The following is a 23,530-nucleotide window of genomic DNA, read 5'->3' on the forward strand; positions in this document are numbered from 1 at the left end:
AACAATTTAATTTATAATTAATAATTTATAATAAATTATAATAATTTTATTATATAAATAGCAACGCGTGTAATTATAAGTTAGTTAAATTCCTGACGATGAGGTAGTAACCTCGAAACCGGTCGAAGTGTAATTAAAAAAAATTAAGTGGTTTATACAAATTTATAAACAAATAAATATATATATTGATTGATTTGGTATTTATTTTGTAGAACTCCATATTTAAACTTATAAGAAATCAAACACTGATTTGAGTCTACTAAACACTTTATTTTATTTTTACAAATATAAAAATAAAAAAATCGTGACAATTGTTTCGCCTTGTAAGGGTATTTTCAAATGAATGTGAAGATTAGATGGATTGAATGTCCTTATAAAGTTATATAGTTCAAGGTACTTAAGTAAAAAATAAAAATAATCTTATTAACTGTACTGTATGTACATTAATCAAAATTGTGGGAAAATCCAATACTTATGAGCAAGGTGAAGTGTTTAATTGGAAATGGGGAATTTACATATTTATATTTGAATTTCGAAAAAAATTATAACAAAGTAAGTATTTATTGACATACATATATCTATTGTGAGATAATTAATGAAGCTTTATAGTTTTATATCTTATCCAAAGATATATTTTTGTAAAAATAAAATATTTTTATTTATTTATTTGACACTTTATATACATATACAATAAATATACATATAAGGGCGGGCATATTGCCTTAAGGCTCTTCGCGGACGACAACAAAATTCTCAAAATAATTCAAACTTTACAAGACTGTTTTCTTCTTCAATCAGACATTAACTTTTTTAACCGATGGTGTAAAGTCAATAAATTAGAACTAAATATTAAAAAATGCAAAATAATGTCATTTCATAGAACAAAACAACCAACTTCCTTCGAGTACCTATAAGAAAACTCCAAAATTGATGTAGTCAAGTCCATCAGAGATTTAGGAGTTGTTTTGGACTATAAACTGACATACAACGAGCATATAGATAATACAGTAAATAAATCACTGAAATTACTTGGCTTCATTAACAGAATATCCTCTGATTTTACTAATGTCCGTACAATCGAAACTCTTTACTGCTCAACTGTTCGCCCTCTTCTTGAATATGCCTCAGTGGTCTGGTCTCCATTCTATGTCAATCGCATAAATCACATTGTATCAGTCCAACATCGCTTGCTTCGAAAAATAGCGTGGATGCTTGGACTAGAGAGAGATAATTATTCTTATGCTGAAATAGAGTCAATGTTAAATATTTCTAGTCTACAAAAACGTAGAACTAATATTGACTCCATATATATGTTCGGCATACTAAATGGTATAATCGATGTTCCATCATTATATGTTCGGCATACTAAATGGTATAATCGATGTTCCATCATTACTGGGACAAGTAAAATTCAATATTCCGACTCGTAGATTGAGAAACAAAGAAGTACTGTTCATCGATCAGCATAGAACAAACTATGGCCTAAATTCTCCAAAGACCCGCCTTTGTCGTATTGTTAACTCAAGACAAGATCTGGACTTTTTTGGTTTAAGTTTACAACGATTTAAACGAGCACTAAATAAATAGTCCAGATCTTGTCTCGATGTCCCTTATGTTTGTCAATGATTCTTTCTTTTTTTTAATGTTTTAAACTATTCTTTAATTGTAATATTTAAACCTTATAAATTGTATACATGGACAATGTCCGTTAATAAATAAATAAATAAATAAATAAGGCAATTTCTTCCTACCTACACAAACCGTTCAGTTTAAGAAAATTATAAATACATGGACATATTGAGTCTTACAATTTTATACAAAAATTAAAAGCAAAGATTAACAAAAATATATATATATATATATATAAAATAACACTATGCTATGAAGAGAGGAGAGGGGATGGGAAGGAAAGAAGAAGGATAAAGGAACAATTTAAATATTTAGATAGTGACATTTCAATCTTGACTTAAATGTAAATAAAGTAGGGGTGTCATTAGTGGGTAGATTATTCCACAATCGAGCGGCTACTAATGTGAAAGAGGAGGCAAAAAAATTAGAGCGATGACAGGGTATTAAAAGGGTTCTCTCGTTACTAGAACGAAGAGATAGTCCGTGTTGTGAAAGAGGTTGGATGAGCTCTCTCAGATAAACAGGCGAAGTGAGATTTTTTAAAATATTGTAAAGAAGTGATAGAATGTGAATGTTTCTTCTATGCCTGATACTGAGCCAGTGTAGTTGCGTGCGATACTCGGTTATGTGGTCAAATTTGCGCAGATTAAAGATATAACGAATACAAATATTCTGCAATCGTTCTAACTTATCAAGCAATTCAGAGTTAGCATCTGGATAACATACATCCGCGTAGTCAAGAAGTGGAAGAAGTAAGCTCTGGACTAATGTTTGCTTAACATTAATTGGCAAGAAGTTCTGTAATCTTTTAAGTAAGTGCTAACTGCTATAAAGTTTACGACTAACTTCGTTAACCCGATCGTGCCACCCTAAATGCTTATGAATACCTAAGTTTTTGACTGAAGTCATGAATGGAATTTCTGTACCATCTATTTTGAAAAGAGGAGGTGTGGAAAAATTCACTTTTGAATACATACAGAGTTCAGTAGACTCAAATCGGAGTTTGATTTCTTAAATTATAAGTTAAAATATGGAGTTTTACAAAATAAACACCATATCGATCAACTTTTATACTTATGGCATTCCATTAATATTATTTTTAGTTTAGCTTCAGTGTATTTATGAAACTTTATTGACAACAATTTTTTTTTCTATAATTACTGCATAACCCTTATTTTTTAATTATTTGGGATTATTAAGATAATTTAATATTTCAAATTGATCGAAAAAACGTATTATTTATAAAGTATTATTGTAGCATTATTTTTCTTTTTCAATATTACCTAGCTAAATACTAGCCACTTTGTGTTTATGTTAAATTATTCTTAATTTTACTTTGTTATATTTATATTAAGAGCATAAGATTTTCTCACTTTAATTGTTATCTTTTATTTGTAATCTCAGATTTTTTTGTTTCATATTTACTTTTTTGCAAGATTTAAAAATATATTTTTTTGCTAATCTGTTTAGTTTTAATTATTTAGTTGAATTACATAGTTATATTACATAATGAATTGTTCACTCCTGTGATTTTTTCTGTAAAACTTTTTATTGTAAAAGGTTCTCTGAACCTAACAAATTACAACAGGGATGGAAAATACCTTAAATAAGGGAATATGGAAGTCTAGGCATTTACAGGGCTTATGACCTGTCATTGGCTGGTTTAAGTGGCCACTTTACACACTGTGTAACATTCACCATGTTGCCTATGTTTAGACATCCATATTTTTTCAATTCTTCCATCTGCTAAATTTTATTGAAGTTAAAGAGCTGAAACCTTTATTTTTGTGAAGAGACTCATCTGACTGAATTATTTCACATACTAGGCAACGCCTGAAACGGTTCTTTAAACCGTTGATATATAAATAAATAAACTGGATTTGCATTTTAAATAGTGAGTTGAAAATGGCCCCCAAAATTGAAATATTTGGGTAAATTATAAGAACGCTAATATTTCTTTTCTTTTAAAAAAATAAAAATCAAGAGAAATATAGCAAATATACATAGAAAAAACGAAAAAAAAAATATAATTAGTTCAGTGCCGAAAATCAGCATTTATTATAGTAAATAATACAATACGTTATGTTTGCAAAACAGTGAATAGGGTACAATTACGTAAAATTGGGTGTAATACAATTATTTCAAATTAAATTATAATCAAACATATCACACGTCTGAGGATGGTGATTACCATGCTCGACTGTGGTCAGTCTCCCTCCATCTGGAACGGTGGTGTGCTCTTCTATAGTTATGTCAAGAGATGATTTTAATATGGAAACCTTAAAAAAAATATATAAAAAAATTGAATTCTCACAAAGTATCAAAGTGTATGAAACTGAAAAAAATATATTAAAAAAAGTTTTAAGAAGGTATAATCTGATAGAGCGATAGTAGAATCTAATAAAGTATAATAATACACGAAATTCAACAAAATAAACAAACAACAAACAAACCATCACACCGTTTTTCCGTAAGGGTAGGCAGAGAGGATAGAACGCCATATCACTATATCTTTGCATACAGATCTCGCTTCCTCTACATTCATACATCTTCTCATGCACGCGCACGTCGATTATTTCGACTTTTAACATGTCCATCTTTAAGTATTTGTTGGATTTAGTCATGCTATTTCTTTCTCGATCTTCCTCTATTTCTGCATCCATCAACATTTGCATCGTAAATATTTCAGCCGTTCTTTCGCTGTCCAATCGCTCTACATATCCAAACCAACGCGGGGCGCCTTTTTTGATTTTGTTGATAATGCTTATCTCAGCCTTGCATAATGTACGGATCTCAACATTTGTGCATCTATTGTACATAGTTTTACCACACATTCGCCTGGGAGATCGCATTTCAAAAGCATTCTGCCTACTTTCATCTCTGTTTTTCCAAGTCCATACATCAAGTTCGGGACTAGGACTCCATTCCAAACTGCTAATTTTGCCTCTTGCAACAAACATTTATTTACATTTAACAGACAAAATCAGATATTTATCTTACGTTTTCCAAAGATTAAAAAATATTTTAACTTATGAAAAATTAAAAATGCTGTATTACGCTCTAATTCAGTCTTCTGTTACATACGGCATAATTGGATGGGGTGGAGTTTTGGACGCACATAGTCACCCTGTAGAAATCGCACAGAAGAGTATAGTTAAGATAATGTACAAAAATCATAGACTATTTCCTAGTAACGAATTGTACATAGAGAGCGGACTCCTTAATTTAAAAAAGTTATATTTATTACAATGCTTAAAATATGTACACAAAAATAGGGAATTGTTTGGCAATAATTTAAATAGGACTAGTAGCAGATCAGAAAGTGTTCTGTCGGTTCCAGGATGCAGAACTAAGTTCGCACAGAGACACTCTTTCCATGTTGGTCCAAGATCTTTTAATCTCCTACCCAAGGAAATACAAAATATAGAATCCCTTCCAAAGTTTAAAGCGGCTTTGAGGACTTGGATCAGCATGGAAAATACAGATATACACCTATTGTGAAAGAGTCGTACAACAGCATATTCTAAACTTTGATGTCTTAATTACATTGTTTATGTAATTTTCCTGTTATTTCTGTATGATTTTTAATGGCATTGTCATATTTGTGTTTGTATACCAAAAAATTCACCAAAAACAATAAAAAAGGAATGGCCCACGCTCAGACGTTTAAGTCTTTGTGGGCATTTTTTCCAAATTTAAGGCTATGTTTATTTTTAGAATATGTATTTTTTCTCTTTTTCTCTTCTAATGTTTAATAAATATAATGTATAAAATATGTAATTTAATACATGCATAATATGTAACAGTATGGAAAAAAAATAAATAAAAAAAATAAATTGCCAAGGTTGATTTAAGTGCACCGTTCACTCTGTTCCCGGGCACTCACCCTCCTTTCAATATCTTTCTCAGTCATTCCATCCCTAGTAAACACACTTCTCAGGTACACAAATTCCTTACCTTTTTTAATATAATCCCATTCACAGTGATTTCGCATTTGGTCATAATTTCATTTCTTTCAAAAATCATCACATTCGATTTATCGGCATTCATCAGCAAATCGCTTCCCTCGCATACATTGTAGACCTTTGTTACCAAAAATTTCAGTTCCTCTTTGTTGTTAGCAAGAAGTACGGCATCCTCAGCATACAAAAGAGTAATCTCAGCATACAAACGAGAAAAATACGACACACTGAGAAAAAAAAAATTTGAATCACACACAAAATCTTACGGTATTTAAATTTTAAACTTAGAATTAGTCATGAATTTTTAAATTACGATTTTTTACTAAAAACATTAAATTTTTTAAAACTTAACTACAGAAGAAAAATTATAGACCTTTTAAATTTATTCAAAATTGTAAATTTATTATGGGATTGCCCTGAACTGTTATCTCTCATCAACTTCAGGGTGCCTGGAAGAATGACTAGACAGGTGCCACCGTTTTGTAGCAACAATTCACGAACAGTGTATACTTGTTATGCAGTATTAAATAGACTAAATGAACTCTACAATAGTTTTTCCCACGTATCTGATATATACTAAGTGTAGGGTATTGTTCCTATAGAACAAACCTTTTGAACATTTTCATAGATGGTAAATGGTAATTATATTGATTTATTCATGCATTTCATAATATACACAGTTTTTTCTTCATTTTTCCCAGCTGTATGAAACAGTACTTATGATTTTCTTGTTGTATTACTGTAGAATGTTTTATTATTCAAACTTTTTACTGAACATGCTGTATAATTTTAAAGTTAATTTTATAAATATAAATCTCGTATAATTTAGAGGTTTAATTTTTTTTTTATAAATCTTTGGTATAAGGAAATTTATGTTTTAAAAAATATATACAAAGCCAAATATGATATTATAAATGTTTGTAAAAGGCAGATTTGCTGTTTATGTTAAAAAAAAAAAAAAAATCTTAGTTACTGCTCCAACTGGCTCCTTCCTATTTTTAAAAGCCACTCTTTTGTATGAATTTTAAACTTATTTCCATAGATATGTTTTTATTATAACTGACGCTTTAAACGTTTTCAGGTAGCTCTTGAGTGCCTGTCGTATCACGCTACCGCATCAGGGGAGGATACAGGAAAGCTTTCCAGAGAAACTATTCCTTCAGCTGAAAATTTTAACCTTTACAGTTTTACATTCCACGGTGAGTAATCCATACTAACCAACAATGATTTGAGTATGTCTAAATGTTTATAGGCAGGTTGAATATCCTCCCTAGGGAGCTATTTAGATTTATCATATTAGAAATCAAACACTGAGTGAGTCTACTGAACACTTTATTTTATTTTTACAAACATAAAAAATATAAAAACGAAAATTTCGTGACAATTGTTTCGCCTTGTTAGGGCATTTTTAAACGAATGTAAAGATTAGATGGATTGAATGTCCTTATCTATAAAGTGTTCAGTAGACTCAAGTCAGTGTTTTATTTCTAATATTGTAAGTTGAAGTATGGAGTTCTACAAAATAAACACCAACTCAATCAATAGCTATTTAGATCTAAATTTGTTGCAACAGACAGGGAAAACATTTTGAGAAGGGAATATGGAGGTTTAGGAATTTACACGGCTTTTAACCTGTCATTGGCTGTAATTATCTATAATTGTATCTATAATTATGATGGAGTCTATGGATTGTCGCCATTTGCAATTACCGGGCATTTCGTGTTTAGTGGAGTGATTGCCAAAATTAACAAAAAAATGCGACATGTAGAAGAAGTTTCCTGAAATTATATATTTTTGATAAAGTAAATCTCTCATCATGGATATGCCGGAGGTTAAAGCATTCAACTCAGAGGTACAACTTCGTTTCAACTTTCAATGCCCACTATTTTGTCAAGTAGTTCATTTGATAATGACTGAATATTATATTTTCATTTTTCAGCTTTCTGGGTTGTACGAAAACAAACCTCCAATATCTAAGGCTAAAATGAAAGCCATTACCAGAGGGGCAGTTAAGGCTATCAAATTCTACAAGCACGTAGTTCATAGTAGTTTTTAAGTAGCCACTTACACACTGTGTACAGTTCGCTATTCTGCCTATGTTTCAAAATCCACATATCCTCAACTCTTCTATCTCACTACCCTAGTTCTTGTATGTTCAATAGATCATTGTGCACATTTTACAAAATACATTTTATTTGTTTTTAAAGTCGAATAAGTAAAATCAGTTAGTGGAGATTGGCACTTAAAAAATGCTAAAAATACTATTTAATAAAGAAAAAAAATATGATTCTTTAGCTTCATGAACGCGTTATAAGATGATGAACATATCAGCATCCGTAAAAAAGCTGAACCCTTTATCACGAGAATGCATTTTATGTAACTTACCACTGTCAGAACATATTTGGACCGAAATAACTCGTGTATCTCTTATATGAGAATACATTCGATGTAACTAATCACTGACAGAACATATTTGGACTGAAATAACTCGTGTATCTCTTATATGAGAATACATTCGATGTAACTAATCACTGACAGAACATATTTGGACTGAAATAACTCGTGTATCTCTTATATGAGAATACATTTGATGTAACTAATCACTGTCAGAACATATTTGGACCAAAATATCTCGTGCATCTCTTATATGAGAATACATTTGATGTAACTAATCACTTTCAGTACATATTTGAACCGACCGTGATAAATTAAATTAAATGTCTTCTCATATAAGAGATACACGAGTTGTTTTACACCTGAACGAATTTGCACTGTCAGGGAGAAAATAGTAAAATACACTTTATTTTTCTGTGAGCTAAAATCGACTTTTTAATTATTTTTTTGCAACTGCCCTAAATTTTGTCAAAAACAAAATGTATTCTTTGTGCGATTAACACATCATAATTATTCTCCCTGAGAAAAAGAGTAATATGCTAATTTTATGTTGATCATATGTCTAACGTTACGCGTTACAAGAACAACCCCTAATAAACTAATTCTCCCACCTAACCAACCACTGTGTATAACCGTCTAAACAACCCTTGTCCCACCTCAAACCTAACCCAATATAATTTGTTTTATTCCGAAACCCGACGCAAATAACCTTAAATATACAAATTTGCTAAGGCGTAGCACCTAATATAACACAAGGTATACGTTGAGCTCTTATTTAGCCCCTATTTACTTATACTTAAGGTTTGATAAAAATAGGGAATTAACTAAGGTTATTTAATTTCAGAAAATAAATTATAATTTCATTCGAAATTAATTATTTGATGTTCCTGACTTTTTAAGATCAAACCGCGTTACAGCGTCGCTGCATTTAAACGGCGCAACGCAAATGTATGAAATGTAGCGTAGTGTAGTGCAGCTTTAGTGTGGTTTGTTTAATCCAAAACCGTGAAAGTAAGATAATATTTTATGCTTCTGTGACGCGCCGTGTAGTGCAGCACAGTAACGCTCTCGTGCGGTTTGACCTTTGGCCATATATGTTAAAAAAAATATCAAAGACAGAATCGGGCTTTTTACCTAGAATACCGTAGAACTAATTTAATCGGTCATTTGAGAAACCCCATAAGTCAGTCAATCTAAACATTTTAGAGAACACAAAAATGTTAATGATTATGATAAAATTATAAATAAACTCATCAATGAAACTTCTTGGTTTAGTTTTACTTTTTATTATTTTGACCAACGACCGCTTTCGCCTGAGTAGGCATCTTCAGACTGGTGAATTGTTTACAACATTTACAGTTTTTATACTATTTAAGAATTATATTATATTTTATATTTTGGAGATAAGATCAAATAAGTATTTTAACAGGGGAAAGAACCATAAATATTTACAACTAGTTTGTTAAAAAGTTAATTTTTGGGAGTTTCATTGATAAGTTTATTTTTAATTTTGTCATAATTATTAACTATGGAGTTTTATCAAGAAATATCAACAAAAAGCATCAATATTATCAAAAAATGTTTTTACAAAATTCTGAAAGTACTCCTAACTTTGACATTTCACATGCCATTTATTATTTTTTATTTATTCACGCAAATATGTATATATTACAACAAAATTATAATAACGTATCCCAAACTCTATAAGGCCAAAACCCCTGTGCCGAGTTGGGATACAACATGGGTGCATGTACATTATAAAATAATAGCAAAATTAAAAATCATTACATAAACATATATATTTCAATAAACATCTGGACAACACGCTTAACAGTATATAAATCTATGCAATATCTCGCAGCAGTCTCCTGCAATGGTCTCTTCCCTTAGGCAAAATCCAAACTTGAACACTCTTTCTGAAAATGGCTTTCGTTTTGGAGAACTTCATTTTATGTTCATCCAGACATTGAACACTCTTAGGTCACAAAAGAAAAATTCTTCGTACGTGTTTTCGGTGGGAAATATATTTTTTTTATCATTATTTCTTCTATCCCAATTTCCTCCAGCCAGATTTTGATTTGTTTTTTGAAATATCATTTGTTGTCAATCAAAATAATTTTATGCGGATGTATCAATTTGGCGGACAGTAATTCTTGGACTTTTGTCCAAATGTTGTGTTAAAAGGAGAAATCGACGATGATATTTAAAAAAAATATATATTTATATATTTTACGATAAAATGTTGGTTTTTTGACGGGATGAAGAGCATTTCAAGGCGAAATCACGTCCTTTAAGAACTTGACTTATCAGGTTTCTCAAAAGACCGATTCAATTACGGTTTTTTATTTGTCAATTAGAATCCTTAGGTTAGCTTATTTGGTTTCTTTTTTTTTGTGGCTTTAATCACCTCGCTACTGGGGTGTTTTTGCCACTGTCGTGTTTTTTGATTTGTTTTTGCTTATTTACATATTTTTATGTGGGTAAATTTTATGGTTTGTGTCTGCGTCCGGGCGGATAACGAATACGGTTCGGTGTGTGAAACAGAATCAGAATCCTAGACGAGCATTTTCGACTCGATAAAAAAAAAACTCGGGTATAATTCTGAAAAAGGAAATCCAGTGCAGAAAGTCCACCTCGTTGGGTAGTGGTCTGCGTGTTTGCCTGCCCTGTTTAATGGCCTAGATTCAATTCATGGGGTGGTATTCTAATCGGTGTAGCGCGTGCAGACAACGCTTTTTTAGCGCGTTTTACATACTTAATACACAATGAGCGAGCAATCTCAACATGCGCTGTACCGTTATTCAAAATACCAGTAGCTCAATCGCAAATAACTATCGATGTGCTTAAAAACATGCTAAGCATTTGAGCGATCACAATGAACAATAATGAACATGCTTAGGTTATCGCGGTCATAATTCAACGCGTGTGTAATCTCTAAGTCAACGCTCGTGTTGGTTTGTTTTATGTTTTCCTCGTAAATAAATACAGTTCACTGACGAAAAATCGGCGATTACTATGAAAAATAATACAATATATTGCAATATGTAATTTTAAAAAAGTATATTGTTAAGTGTCCTCGGCACGGGAAACCCCAGTGAGGTCACATTATTTTTATTATTAATTATAGTTTGTAAGCAAAAATATGAATAAATAAATAAATCGAAGTGCGTGCATGAGAAGATCTATGAATGTAGAGGAAGCGAGATCTGAATGCAAAGATAGGGTGATGTGGCGTTCTATCCTCTCTCTCTACTCTTACGGGGAAACGGCATGATGGTTTGATGTTGTTGTTGTTATTATAAAAAAATAAATCGAGTGATTTTTAAAATTTGAAAAAGCAATATTAAGAGAAGATTTTAAACCAAAGTTTTTTAATAAAATTTAATTCAAGCAATATTATCAGTAATAAAAATTTCAGTTAAGAAATTTAATTAAAAATAACAATATTAAATGCCTGGCAAACGCAATAACCAGTACACCATGAGACCGACTAATCTCTAATTAATTTCCTTTTGCATGATTTTTACCTGAGAGTACTCGCTAAATTGAAATAATGATTTTGATAAAATTATTATTAAAATCTCTTTTGTTAAGTTTTACTATATTCCTTGAATCGGGTTGTAGTCCCGTGGCTAGTGTTGTGGACTCACGGATCAGAGGTCTGAGGTTCAAACCCCACGCTACCCCAACTTGATTTCCATTTTCTGATAGTTAGTTATTTACAACTCGTTGAAAATGGCCATAAAAATTGAAATATTTAGGTAAATTATAAGAATACAAATATTTATTTTTTATTTAAAAAATAACAAAAACGTATTTATAGCTTTTTAAACATAAAATACAGGTCCTGATAAATCGCTTTCAAGCAATTTGCAATTGGCCATTTACAAATTTATATATTAAAGAAACTTTTAAACATGAACAAAATAAAATAAATAAAGTAAAAAAGACCGTTTTATTATTTGTTTAACGGTTTTTACAATGGTTGTAGAAAGGTTCCTTTTTTAACCCGCCTTAAAATGCATTCATTTCATATATATTTTAGTAATTACTTTGAATACTACCACTTTTTCTAATAATAATAATAATAATGTTTGGATAATTTATATAGCGCCATTTTTGTGAAAATCACCTCAAGGGCGCTGTACAATAAATAAATATCCCAACACGTCTTGCTGCTACAGAGCGCATGGACGGTTGGGATTCTAGTTCCTCGTCTCCAATTATGATATATTACAATTATGATATATATGAGCTAGATAACAGAACGTCTTGCAGCTAAAGAGCGCATGGACAGTAAGAAATCTAGTCCCTATTTACATTTTATTTTCAATTTTTTTATTTGACAATGAAGTTGAAGATATTTTAAAAACGAAATAAAAAGCAAATTTATAAAATTAGAATTTAGATAACAACAAGTCTTGCAGCTACTGAGCGCATGGACGGTTGAAATTCTAGATCCCATTTAGTAAATTTAGATATTTGATAGTTGATAACATTTACATAATATGATAAAAATAATATGATAGCTAACATCACAAAAAGTCTTGCAACTTCAAAACGCATCGACAAATGGAATTTCAACAACATAAGAATGATTTTAAAAAGTTAATATTAAAAATTAATTTTAAGAAACGCAATAATAATACATTGAGCAAAGAACTAGTAAGTATGGCAATTAAGTGAACATGTAACAGCACAAAAAGTAAAATATAAAAAAAACTAAACAAAGATATTCCTTAACTTATTATTAAGGTTAACAAGACAATAGACGATACTCAAACTCGTCCCTGTTTTATTTTAATGTGCAGTAAACAGGATCTATTGTCTTTTTCCTAGTAAATAACTGTAAAAACACTTGGTTCACATTTGGCTGTTCCCTGGGAGATGATAGTAGAAACGCATCTGTGTGCGTAGTGTAGAGTGTAGGTACCAAGGAATATATCCGCTTCTTTTTAATTTTGCTTGTTATTACTAAACGCATGTTTCCCGCCTAAAATTTCTGATTATTATTATTTTACTTTGATTAAGATGTCAAATAAACTTGTGTATTACTTTTGATATTCGAGTAATTTTACGTGATACAGGAAAAACGGTATCATTTGTATTTTTAAATGAACATAGAAAGGTAGCACATAGTGCTATCATACAGAAATTGTTTTATAATAAATAGTTAAATTTCGGCACTTGATCTTAACAAATAAACACTTTTTTAAACAGTTTTAACAGAAGCACAGTTATAAAATCACGAGAGTTTTTGGCGTTTGAATATATTTTGGTTTGGTTAGGTTAGAGCAAAGCGTTGAATATAATAACGTTAAAAATCTAAATCTTCATATAAACCTTTTACGTATTTAGATATTATGACTATTTCAAATAAAATATTTTGTGCATCAGGATCTCTGAAAATTATATAATATTGAAAACCCTTAGACCAATATATAAAACATTAATTTGAGGAAAAGAGATATAATCTATTATATCAAGACACACATATAATTTTAAAAAGAGGAAAAGAAACAATGATTATCTGGCGATCAATTCGTAACTTCTGATTACCTTAGGTTAATCTAAGGTAACCTCAAATTTTCACCCAGTGACTTGAGGGAGTTTTTTCACAGTATGTTAAAAGTCAGGGTCCCAAAAAGTTAAGAATTTCCTATGCCAAGGCAGTACCTTTTGTGTTAGATGGGTTTTTTCGTTGAATTATTGTTTGAATTGAATTTTTTTCGGATTCAAATCAATACTTTTTATTTTTTTTTATTAATTTAAAACTTCAAACACAAAAACTAAACACTTTGGCGGACTAATTGCTATTAGTTATATCTTCCAGCCAACTTAAAAACAGACTGTCAAAAGAAGAGTTGTTCAAAAAATGTTACACAGAGTGTAAAGTGGCCACTTAAACCAGCCAATGACAGGTCATAAGCCCTGTAAATGCCTAGACTTCCATATTCCCTTCTCAAAAACGTTTTCCCTCTCTGTTGAAATGAATTTAAATATGAACAACTCCCTAGGGAGAAAATCCAGCCAGTCTGCAGGCATTTGGACATACTCAAACATTGTTGAATTACTACCTGGTAAAAGAAGAAGTATAAAAATTGGAAAATTGTTTTCAGGCGTTGCCTAGTAGGTGATTTGGTCCAGCCGGATGAATCTCACCAACATCATAAAGGTTTCAGCTCCTTTACTTCACAAAAGTCAACAGATGGAAGAGTCGAGGAAATGTGGATGTTCAAACATGGGCAGAATGGTGAATGTTACACAGTGTGTAAAGTGGCCACTTAAACCAGCCAATGACAGGTCATAAGCCCTGTGAATGCCTAGACTTCCATATTCCCTTCTCAAAAACGTTTTCCCTCTCTGTTGAAATGAATTAAAAAATTTGTACATTAAAACAAAAATATGTATCAAAAGATACAAACATGAAAAAAACTTAATTAGTTTAAAATTACAGCTGTTTTTTAATGGGAAGATCAGGCTTGCCTCGATAAAAAAAATAATTATAATAAAAATTAAAACATAATTTTTTAAAATTATAATTCCCTTTTCGCTCTTATGGTGCACGTGGTATTGCATTGGTACATTTACCGTTATGTGACTTGATAATTTTCGTAAAATAAGGGTAAGACGATCATGCTTACGCTTCAGTTCCAGTCCAGTCCAGAGACAATGAAATGGTCTGGTGTTGAAACACTCTTTTTTTAAATTAGTTAAATGGATCCCGTCAGGAACCGAGCCCGAGACCTCTTGCATGGTAAGCAAATGCGCTGACCATTTGGCCACGAGTCGGACAAAAATATAAATTGCAAAATAAATTTAACACATTAAAAAACTTGCTTACTTGTAATGAAAATTAAAACAGATAGAATATAATGATTATTACGTTGATTAGTATGTATATATATTTTTTTAGCCAATCAACAGGCTTAAGTAAGCCCGAATAGATTGGCATTAATGAGTAATACTTAATGTAAACATTCTTTAAATCTACTTAAATGAACAAACAAACAACAAACAAACAAACCATCACGCCGTTTCCCCGTAATGGTAGGCAGAGAGGATAGAACGCCACAACACTCTATCTTTGCATACAGATCTCGCTTCCTCTACATTCATACATCTTCTCATGCACGCGCGCCGATTATTCCGACTTTTGACATGTCCATCTTTAAGTATTTGTTGGATTTGGTCATGCCATGTCTTTCTCGGTCTTCCTCTATTTCTGCATCCATCAACATTCGCATTGTAAATATTCTTAGCCGTTCTCTCGCTGTCCATTCGTTCTACATGTCCAAACCAGCGCAGAGCTCCTTTCTTGATTTTGTCGATAATGCTTGTCTCAGCCTTACATAATGTACGGATCTCAACATTTATGCATCTATCGTACATAGTTTTACCACACATTCGCCTGAGAGATCGCATTTCGACGGCATTCAGCTTACTTTCATCCCTGTTTTTCCAAGTCCATACTTCGCTCCCATACATCAGGGATGGGACCAGGACTCCGTTGTGAACTGCCAATTTTGCCTCTTGTGACAAGCATTTATTTGCCAAGGTCGATTTAAGTGCACCGTTCACTCTGTTCCCGGCACTCACCCTCCTTTCAATATCTTTCTCAGTCATTCCATCCCTAGTGAACATACTTCCCAGATACACAAATTCCTCTACTTGTTTTAGTATAACTCCATTCACAGTGATTTCACATTTAGTCATACTTTCATTTCTTTCAAAAACCATCACATTCGATTTATCGACATTCATCAGCAAATCGCTTCTCTTGCATACATCGTAGACCTTTGTTACCAAGAATTGCAGTTCCTCTTTGTTATTAGCAAGGAGTACAATTAACAAAGGGTAGGTTTATCATAATCTAGGCGGAAATGGCAAGTGTGACATTGCGAGTCAGAATAGACAATACCACTTGCTTCTTAAATGCCTGCCCTTGCCGAAGGAACACATCGACCGTACCGTTTAGTGAGATTTCGTTCACTGTTCTGAGGATCCTTGGCAGAGGGGAAAAGAATCCGATGTTAATTTTATTATTTCCCACAGCAAAGACAGGATTGGTACGCAAGTTACGGCGAGGTACATTAATGTTTATATGAGCAAGGATATCATGGGCATCTATATAGTTAGATATTAATTTGTGCAGGAATATCAAACCAACCAAAATCCTTCTGAATTCTAAGCTAAAGATGTGAAAGTACTCTAGACGATCATAATAGTTGAATATGAAAGTATTTGATCCGATTCTAAATATTAACGATTTTTAAAATTTACATTGCACCGATTCATCCGCGTTGTATGAATATTATAATTAAATATTATAATTATGAAGTAATTTTATCTATGGTAATCATTTTTAAATTGCTTTGGGTCATCCTTATTTCTGACAAATTTCATTGCACCAATTGTAATATTATTTTAGAATCTAATTTAAGTTAGAGAGCGCTTGAGTTGTATTCAGGAATAGTGAATAATGGAACTTGATCATCAATATTTATTAAAGTTTGGTAAACAGAATGGTATTGCACAATCTAATTAACGCTTTGTAGAACATTTTCCTCCGTATATTTCGCCAAGTACAAACTATGAATTCTGATTAAATCCTTTATTGATGCGGAATAAAAGGTTTCAGCTCATTCACTTCACAAAAATCAACATACGGAAAAATAAAAGAAATATGGATGTCAAACATATACAAAACGGTTCCACAGTGGGTAATTACGCTATTTAAACAAGATAATGACTAATAATGTATTTGTTAATTAATTACATTATGTATATACATATCTAAAGTAACATTGATGTTTTTTGTTGATATTTCTTGATAAAACTGCACAGTTAATAATTTGATTAAAATTATAAATAAAGTTATCAATGAAACTTCTTGGTTTAGTTTTACTTTTGTATTATTTTGACCAACGAGCGCTTTCGCGTAAGTAGGCATCTTCAAGGCTGGTCTCAGTATAGTCACTATAGGTATATATAGATTACACAAACATCACTCTGTCAGATTTAAAATTTACACAAAAAATTCATTATGTAACTTAATAGACATATAATAATAAATATGTACATCTCCCTTTCCCTCCTTATCCTCTCTTTAAGCATTCTTGTCCTAATCCCGCCCAATGTACAATAACTTACTGTTCTTTAAAAAATGTATAAAAATTCTTTTAATACTGAAAAAAATTTACGAGTACATGAATATAACATTTTTATATGTATAAACTTATCTGTATTTATTTAATATGTAATATATATTTTTTTTACTAACTTTGTGAAAATCTGTTATTAGTTCTGAGTTTACACATAATACCTTTTTGTTCACTACAAATATGTATGTAGAACTGTTGATTTCCCAAATAAAATAAAATAGAGACACGCTAGTTGTAAATATCTATATTGTTAAAAAAAATCACTGCTCTAGTGCAATTATCCAGGGAAGAAATACGGTTATTCGTTTGTATTGCCTTTCCTGACCTTACCTGATAATTATAAATAAAAATTTGTTTTATATACATTGATATTTATATAATTAGAATCATAAAAAATCACTCTAAATACGTAATATGTCTTAAACGTTATACCCGATTTGTGACAATACCCTATTAATAATTAATTACATTGTTTACAGATTTTGACCTCTCAGATGAAGATACTTGCCGTGCGACTTTAAGAATGTTTCTACAATGCAATTTGGTACAGCAATTTCACATCCCATACGATGTAAGTAAAACTAAAATAACAGCGTCCAAAAAACCCTTTGTTAGCATTTAACTAACAAAGCACGAAATATTACGGTATTGTAAACATGTATGAACAAGCATTATTTTTTCATATTTAAATCAAATAAGTACTGATTTGATTATACTAATTTATTTTTTTAAAACGTTAACGAAAAATCTGGCTATGCGGAAATTCCGTGCTACGATAAATTGGACAAAAAAAATGTTTTCTTAAAAATTTTCCGATAAATAAGAACATTCAATTGTACGACGAAGTTTCTCTAAAATGTATAAAAAAATACTTTAAATCACGTCACAAGTTTTTTAAAATCAATAAACGATAGTGTTGTGACAGAGTTTTGGTTTCCGGGGCCAATCAGGACAATTTGCCGAGAACTAGTGACGTCACGCGTGGAGTAATTAAAAAATTACAAAACTTAAAAAATCGTAGCTATGATAATGCGATACTCAAAAAATTTTTTTTTGCTTAGTTTGATAGTCTTGTTAACAAATAATCAAAATACTTTTACATTATCAGTTTAGAGTTCCGAGGAGTTTTGACTGGTTGAATATTCTTGCACAAAATAACATCTAATTATCGCTGCCCATAATATCCTTGCTCAAATTTATCTTAATATACCTCACCGTAACTTGGGTACCAATGCTGTCTTTGCTGTGGGAAATTTTAGAACTGTAGTGAACTCTTTTGTTTGAATGAAATGGTTGGTTTGACAAACCGCAGTTCTGTTGTAAGGTTGCGTGAAATTAAATTAAAGATTTACTTACATTATTTTGAGGTTTAATATATAATAGATGAATACAAGATTATACAAAAAAAACGATTAAATTAAGTACGACACTGAATGAATAAACTGTGATACGAATTCATATGATGTGGGTATTTGAAAGTCTTAGAGAGAACAAAACGCTAACGAACTGAAGTCAATGAGGGACACGGAGATTCTGGCGTGTCTCGAGCGTGCCGGCATCAAGCAGTTCCGGTGTGCCTTACGCGGTATTGCTAGCGGTTAAAATGCAGCGTGAGTGCGTGCCCATAGAACCAACGTCGGATTATTTTCACCTCTTCCGAGGATCCTCAGAACAGTTAACAAAATCTCACTAAACAGTGCTATCGATGTGTTCCTACGGCAAAGGCAAGCATTCAATAAGCGAGCGGTGTTATCACTCCTGACTTGAGATGACACACTTGCCATGTCTGCCCAGTTTATGCCATGACCTATTGTACATTTAAATAGATTCTAAGATTGTTTTAGTTAGATAAATTCAATGTATTATAGATCATTAATACCAATCTATAGGGACTTTTAAACCCCGTTGATTGGCTTAATTGTTTACATTTTTTTTAATCACTGACTTTCTTCTTGTTTCGCCTCGATAGGGCATTTGAAAACTAATGTGAAGATTTAGTAGACTGGAGGTTAATATATGCAGATATACAAAATATTTAAACGCACTATAATTGGCGTATACATTAATTATAAGTATGATTTAAAACAATAGTTAGGTGTAGAGAATAAAAGTATATTAATTGATATTTGTGTTTAAGGGATTTTTTTATATAATTTCAGGTTTGTTTGAAAATGCTCAAAGAAAAACAATGGGGAAATATTACAAACTACGAAAACTGATTAAAATATATGAAATGGATTAAGAATAATTAATTGTATTTTCAAAATCAATACGTATATAGTGGAGAAATGTTTTCATGCATAAATTTAAGAAAGATATAAAAAAAAAACATCACTAGAAAAACGCGACATGTTTGGCCTTGATAGTTGTGACCTCAAGATTTGTGGCGATGTTCTATTTAAATTTAAACGGTCACAATGATTGAGTATATCCAAATGCTTGCAGACTGGCTGAATTTCCTCCCTGAGGAGTTATTCTTATTTAAATTTATTTCAACAGAGAGGGAAAACATTTTTGAGAAGGGAATATGGCAGTCTAGGCATTTACAGGGCTTATTTTTTATTTTATTTTTTTATTTTTGCACCACAACAGGCCAGGAGGCCCAATTACAGTGGTGAATTACATCACAGAACACCCAGGCTTGAGAAAAATCACATTTAATTTTTGTGTTCTCACCGGGAATCGAACCCGGAACCTTCCGTCTGTCAGTCAAGCGTCTTGACCACTACACCACGGAGGCCGCCATGACCGCCATGGCTTATGACCTGTCATTGGCTGGTTTAAGTGACCACTTTACACTATGTGTAACATTCACCATTCTGCCCATGTTTGAACATCCACATTTCCTCAGCCAGTCTGCAAGCATTTGGATATACTCAAACGTTATTGAATTGACTACCTGGTAAAAGAAGAAGTATAAAAATTGGAGGATTGTTTTCAAGCGTTGTCTAGTAGGTGATTTGATTCAGCCGGATGAATCTCATTCATGTAATAAAGGTTTCAGCTCTTTTACTTCACAAAAGTCAACAGATGGAAGAGTTGAGGAAATGTGGATGTTCAAACTTGGGCAGAATGGTGAATATTACAGTGTGTAAAGTGGCTACTTATACCAGCCAATGACAGGTCATAAGCCCTGTAAATACCTAGACTTCCACATTCCCTTCTCAAAAATGTTTTACCTCTCTGTTGAAATAAATTTAAACGGTCACAATCAAAGTTCAAAATTGACACGAATCGTGACGTATTAAGGGCGTGGCTAATGCAATGGACCGTTTTCGTGGAAATTCAAAATTATAAATTAAAAAATCTTTTTTGTGCTACTAATAAGTTGTGAAAGTTGATTTTTTTACTCGACAGTTTTCTATAGAACCTTATTAATTTAAAATTGTTTTAAAAAACGTGATATTTCCCTATCATCCGATTTTTTGTAGATATAGATTTATAAACTGAATAAGTAGATTCAAATCAGAATTTGATTTTATTGTAAAAACTTTAATATTAAGTAGTGCAAAATAAACACCAACTCAATAAATTTAAAGTAATATATTTTATTTTGGCATGTAATGAAGGGTTTTTAATAAATTGTTCAGAAAAAAAAATATTTTTGTGTGATAAAATAAAAGGGAAAAGCTTTAAAACTACATGCGTTTGGCAAAAAACAACATTACATTTCCACGGGAAAAGTTTCTGTTGGCTTTATTTTTACAAATGAGAAAATAAAGTTTTGAAACAAAACAGGAAAAAAAACATCTCTCGGCTCTAACGTGTTAACATAATGAACTGCTTATGAGGATTATCAATCCCAAGAACTTACACAACTACTGAGGTAAATTGGCAATTCTTTTTGATAGGTTTTAAATAGCGATTATTTAATATAAAAATCTTGTTTGGGAGATATGTCAATTTTTATACTTTATTTAGATTTTTCCGAAATTCGACGTTCAAGCGTTCAGAACTCTAAGTTTTTTTTAATTATTTGTTGGTAGTCATAAACATTTGTGATTAAAATACGTTGGAACATCCCTCAAACAAGGGTTAAAAAATAAGATACCACGCTTTAAAAAAAATACTTAAAAAAACGTTACCATCAATTTCAACCTGAAAAAAAAAACAGTAGGGTTTTTCAATAATTTATTTACTCTTAGTTAGTTCTCTAGTCCGTCACCATTTTTTTTTAAAGCGTATTATTTTATTTTTTAACTCATGTTTGAGGGAAGTTCCAACATATTTAAATCACAAATCATTATGACTACCAACCAATAATAAAAAAATCCTTAAATAATGGAAAAAAAATCTGATTGCTGGAAAGTTTTATTTTGGAAATATCTCAATAAATTATAAAAATTGACAAATCTCCCAAACTATAAAACCTTAGTTAAGAAAAATTATGTCCAATAATTAGCGAATGACCTCCTCTATATGCAAATTTGCTATGGCGGGTTCAGTTCCAGACACCCTGTACATCGTATTGTCAGCGCTACGATTTTTTAAAGTTTTGTATTTATTAAATTAATTCGCGTGTGACGTCTCAAGTTTTCTTACCCTTTTTATAAATGAGTTCCTCTAATTTGTCAGTTGACTTACCGTTAATCAGAAATCTATCGCAGCTCTCTTATCATTAGTTGATTTGGAAGAACTAGTGAAGTCAAGCAAAGTAGTTTCTTCTAATGAAAATCAGCTTTTATAAAGAAGAAAAATAAAACCAAGCTGTCAAGTTTAATGCTTTAATTTTTACTGCGCGTAAGAATACATTTTTTATATCCGATTTCCCGTAGGCTTGAACTTCCCCATCGATTCTGATACTGATACTATTCTGAAACTATAATTACTACTATTTTATTATATTCTATTGAAATCTGTGTATGATCTGGAGATTTAAAGGATTGCACTCTAGTCATTTTATTGAAGTAAAAAACGAGCAATTCGTGACGTCATCAAGCATGATGTAGTCGGATCCTGTGCTACTAACTATTTGGGTTGTTTGTTTATACCGCGCCGTAATTGACCTGTCACTTGTCAAATACTAGTTTCGAGCTTTGATTTATCATTTGAAAAATGATTTTTTGATTCATTGTGCCTAAGTGCAAAAATACATCAATAAATACCCCTGTATACCTTTTTGTACACTTAAAAACTCGATAATGTCAAAGAAGTGGTGTCGGGTGGACTATTTTATCACCTGTCAATCTGTCAATGTCTAAAACGGGGAAGGTTAAGGAAAGGGGGAAAATTTTACTCGAGGGGGGAAAGAAGTATAGATGGCTATATTATACGAGTAATCACACTCATAGTATAATAAGATGTAACCGTTCACACGTTTTTTAAATTTGTATCTGTGGTAAAACCAACATTAAAATAAATCAATTACTATAAAAAAAAATATAAAACAACATTGTTTTTAACCACTAATTTTTATTTTTCACCGACCGGTTTCAAAGCAAACAAGCTTCTTTGTCAAGGTTTACGTAACTAATGAATTGATTCCTTTTTATTTTATTTCTATCATGTTCACTAAATACTACACGTGGACCCAATAAATCAAGTGGTTTTTTCTTACACGGGTGGTAATTTGATATCGTTATTTTCGAAGTAAGCCAGGAGAGGGCTAAAGGGCAAAGAAGCTTGTTTGCTTTGAAACCGGTCGGTGAAAAATAAAAATTAGTGGTCAAAAACAATGTTGTTTTATTTATTTTATTATTATAAATAACCACAAAGTTAGTGCTTCAAATATAAACTTTAAATTAATTACTCTTGGACTCCTGTGACTAAATTTATTGCAAACTTATGAAAATTGTGGATATTTAAAAAATTTTGAATTTGAGTAGGTACTTGTTTATGGTTGAATTCCAAAACATAAAATAATTTTTTTTTCAAATATGGCATTCTTTTTGCAAACGTCAAACTCCGGTCGTCTCACCAAAAAAGTGGTGTACTTATGTAGGAATACGATTTTTAAAAATGTAATGAATTTAATATTATTTTAGTGTTACCAAAAGTCTAATAAAAAGAAATAAATGAGTAGAAATTATAAGGAATTTGAGGAAAGAATCTGATTAAGATCGACAAAAAACTAATGCTGTTTGTAAATATTCAAAAACAAACTTTTTTCATACACAAAAAAACAACATCTTTCCATTTTTTTGCAAATGCATTCTCCTCGAATGCAACCCTGGTAGATCGATGAATAAAACATTTATGCTCCTAACTTTTTTTTACATATTCGATACGAATTTTAATATCTACAAACACGCACAGCGCAAAGATCTATATTTCTCTGAAAACCGCACGTAAATCGGTTAAGCCGTTTAGGAGGAGTATGGTGACATCACACGTACAGAGGAATTATATACATAAAGATTACAATGAACTTCCATCGAGAGT

General features: G+C 31.4%; 1 protein-coding gene across 1 annotated transcript in view; it reads left to right on the forward strand.

Moving 5' to 3' along the window:
• Pde6 (phosphodiesterase 6) overlaps nucleotides 1–23,530 on the forward strand; it is a 74,672-nt gene that overhangs the window by 19,273 nt on the left and 31,869 nt on the right. The window contains exons 3-4 of the mRNA XM_088235530.1: nucleotides 6,673–6,790; nucleotides 17,629–17,720. Coding sequence (XP_088091656.1) covers nucleotides 6,673–6,790; nucleotides 17,629–17,720 — 210 coding nt within the window. The remainder of the gene's footprint in view (nucleotides 1–6,672; nucleotides 6,791–17,628; nucleotides 17,721–23,530) is intronic.

The sequence above is a fragment of the Micrasema longulum genome, unplaced genomic scaffold (genome assembly GCF_059751315.1).
Source record: "Micrasema longulum isolate JH-2025_06_02 unplaced genomic scaffold, ASM5975131v1 h1tg001386l, whole genome shotgun sequence".
Classification (NCBI taxonomy): domain Eukaryota; kingdom Metazoa; phylum Arthropoda; class Insecta; order Trichoptera; family Brachycentridae; genus Micrasema; species Micrasema longulum.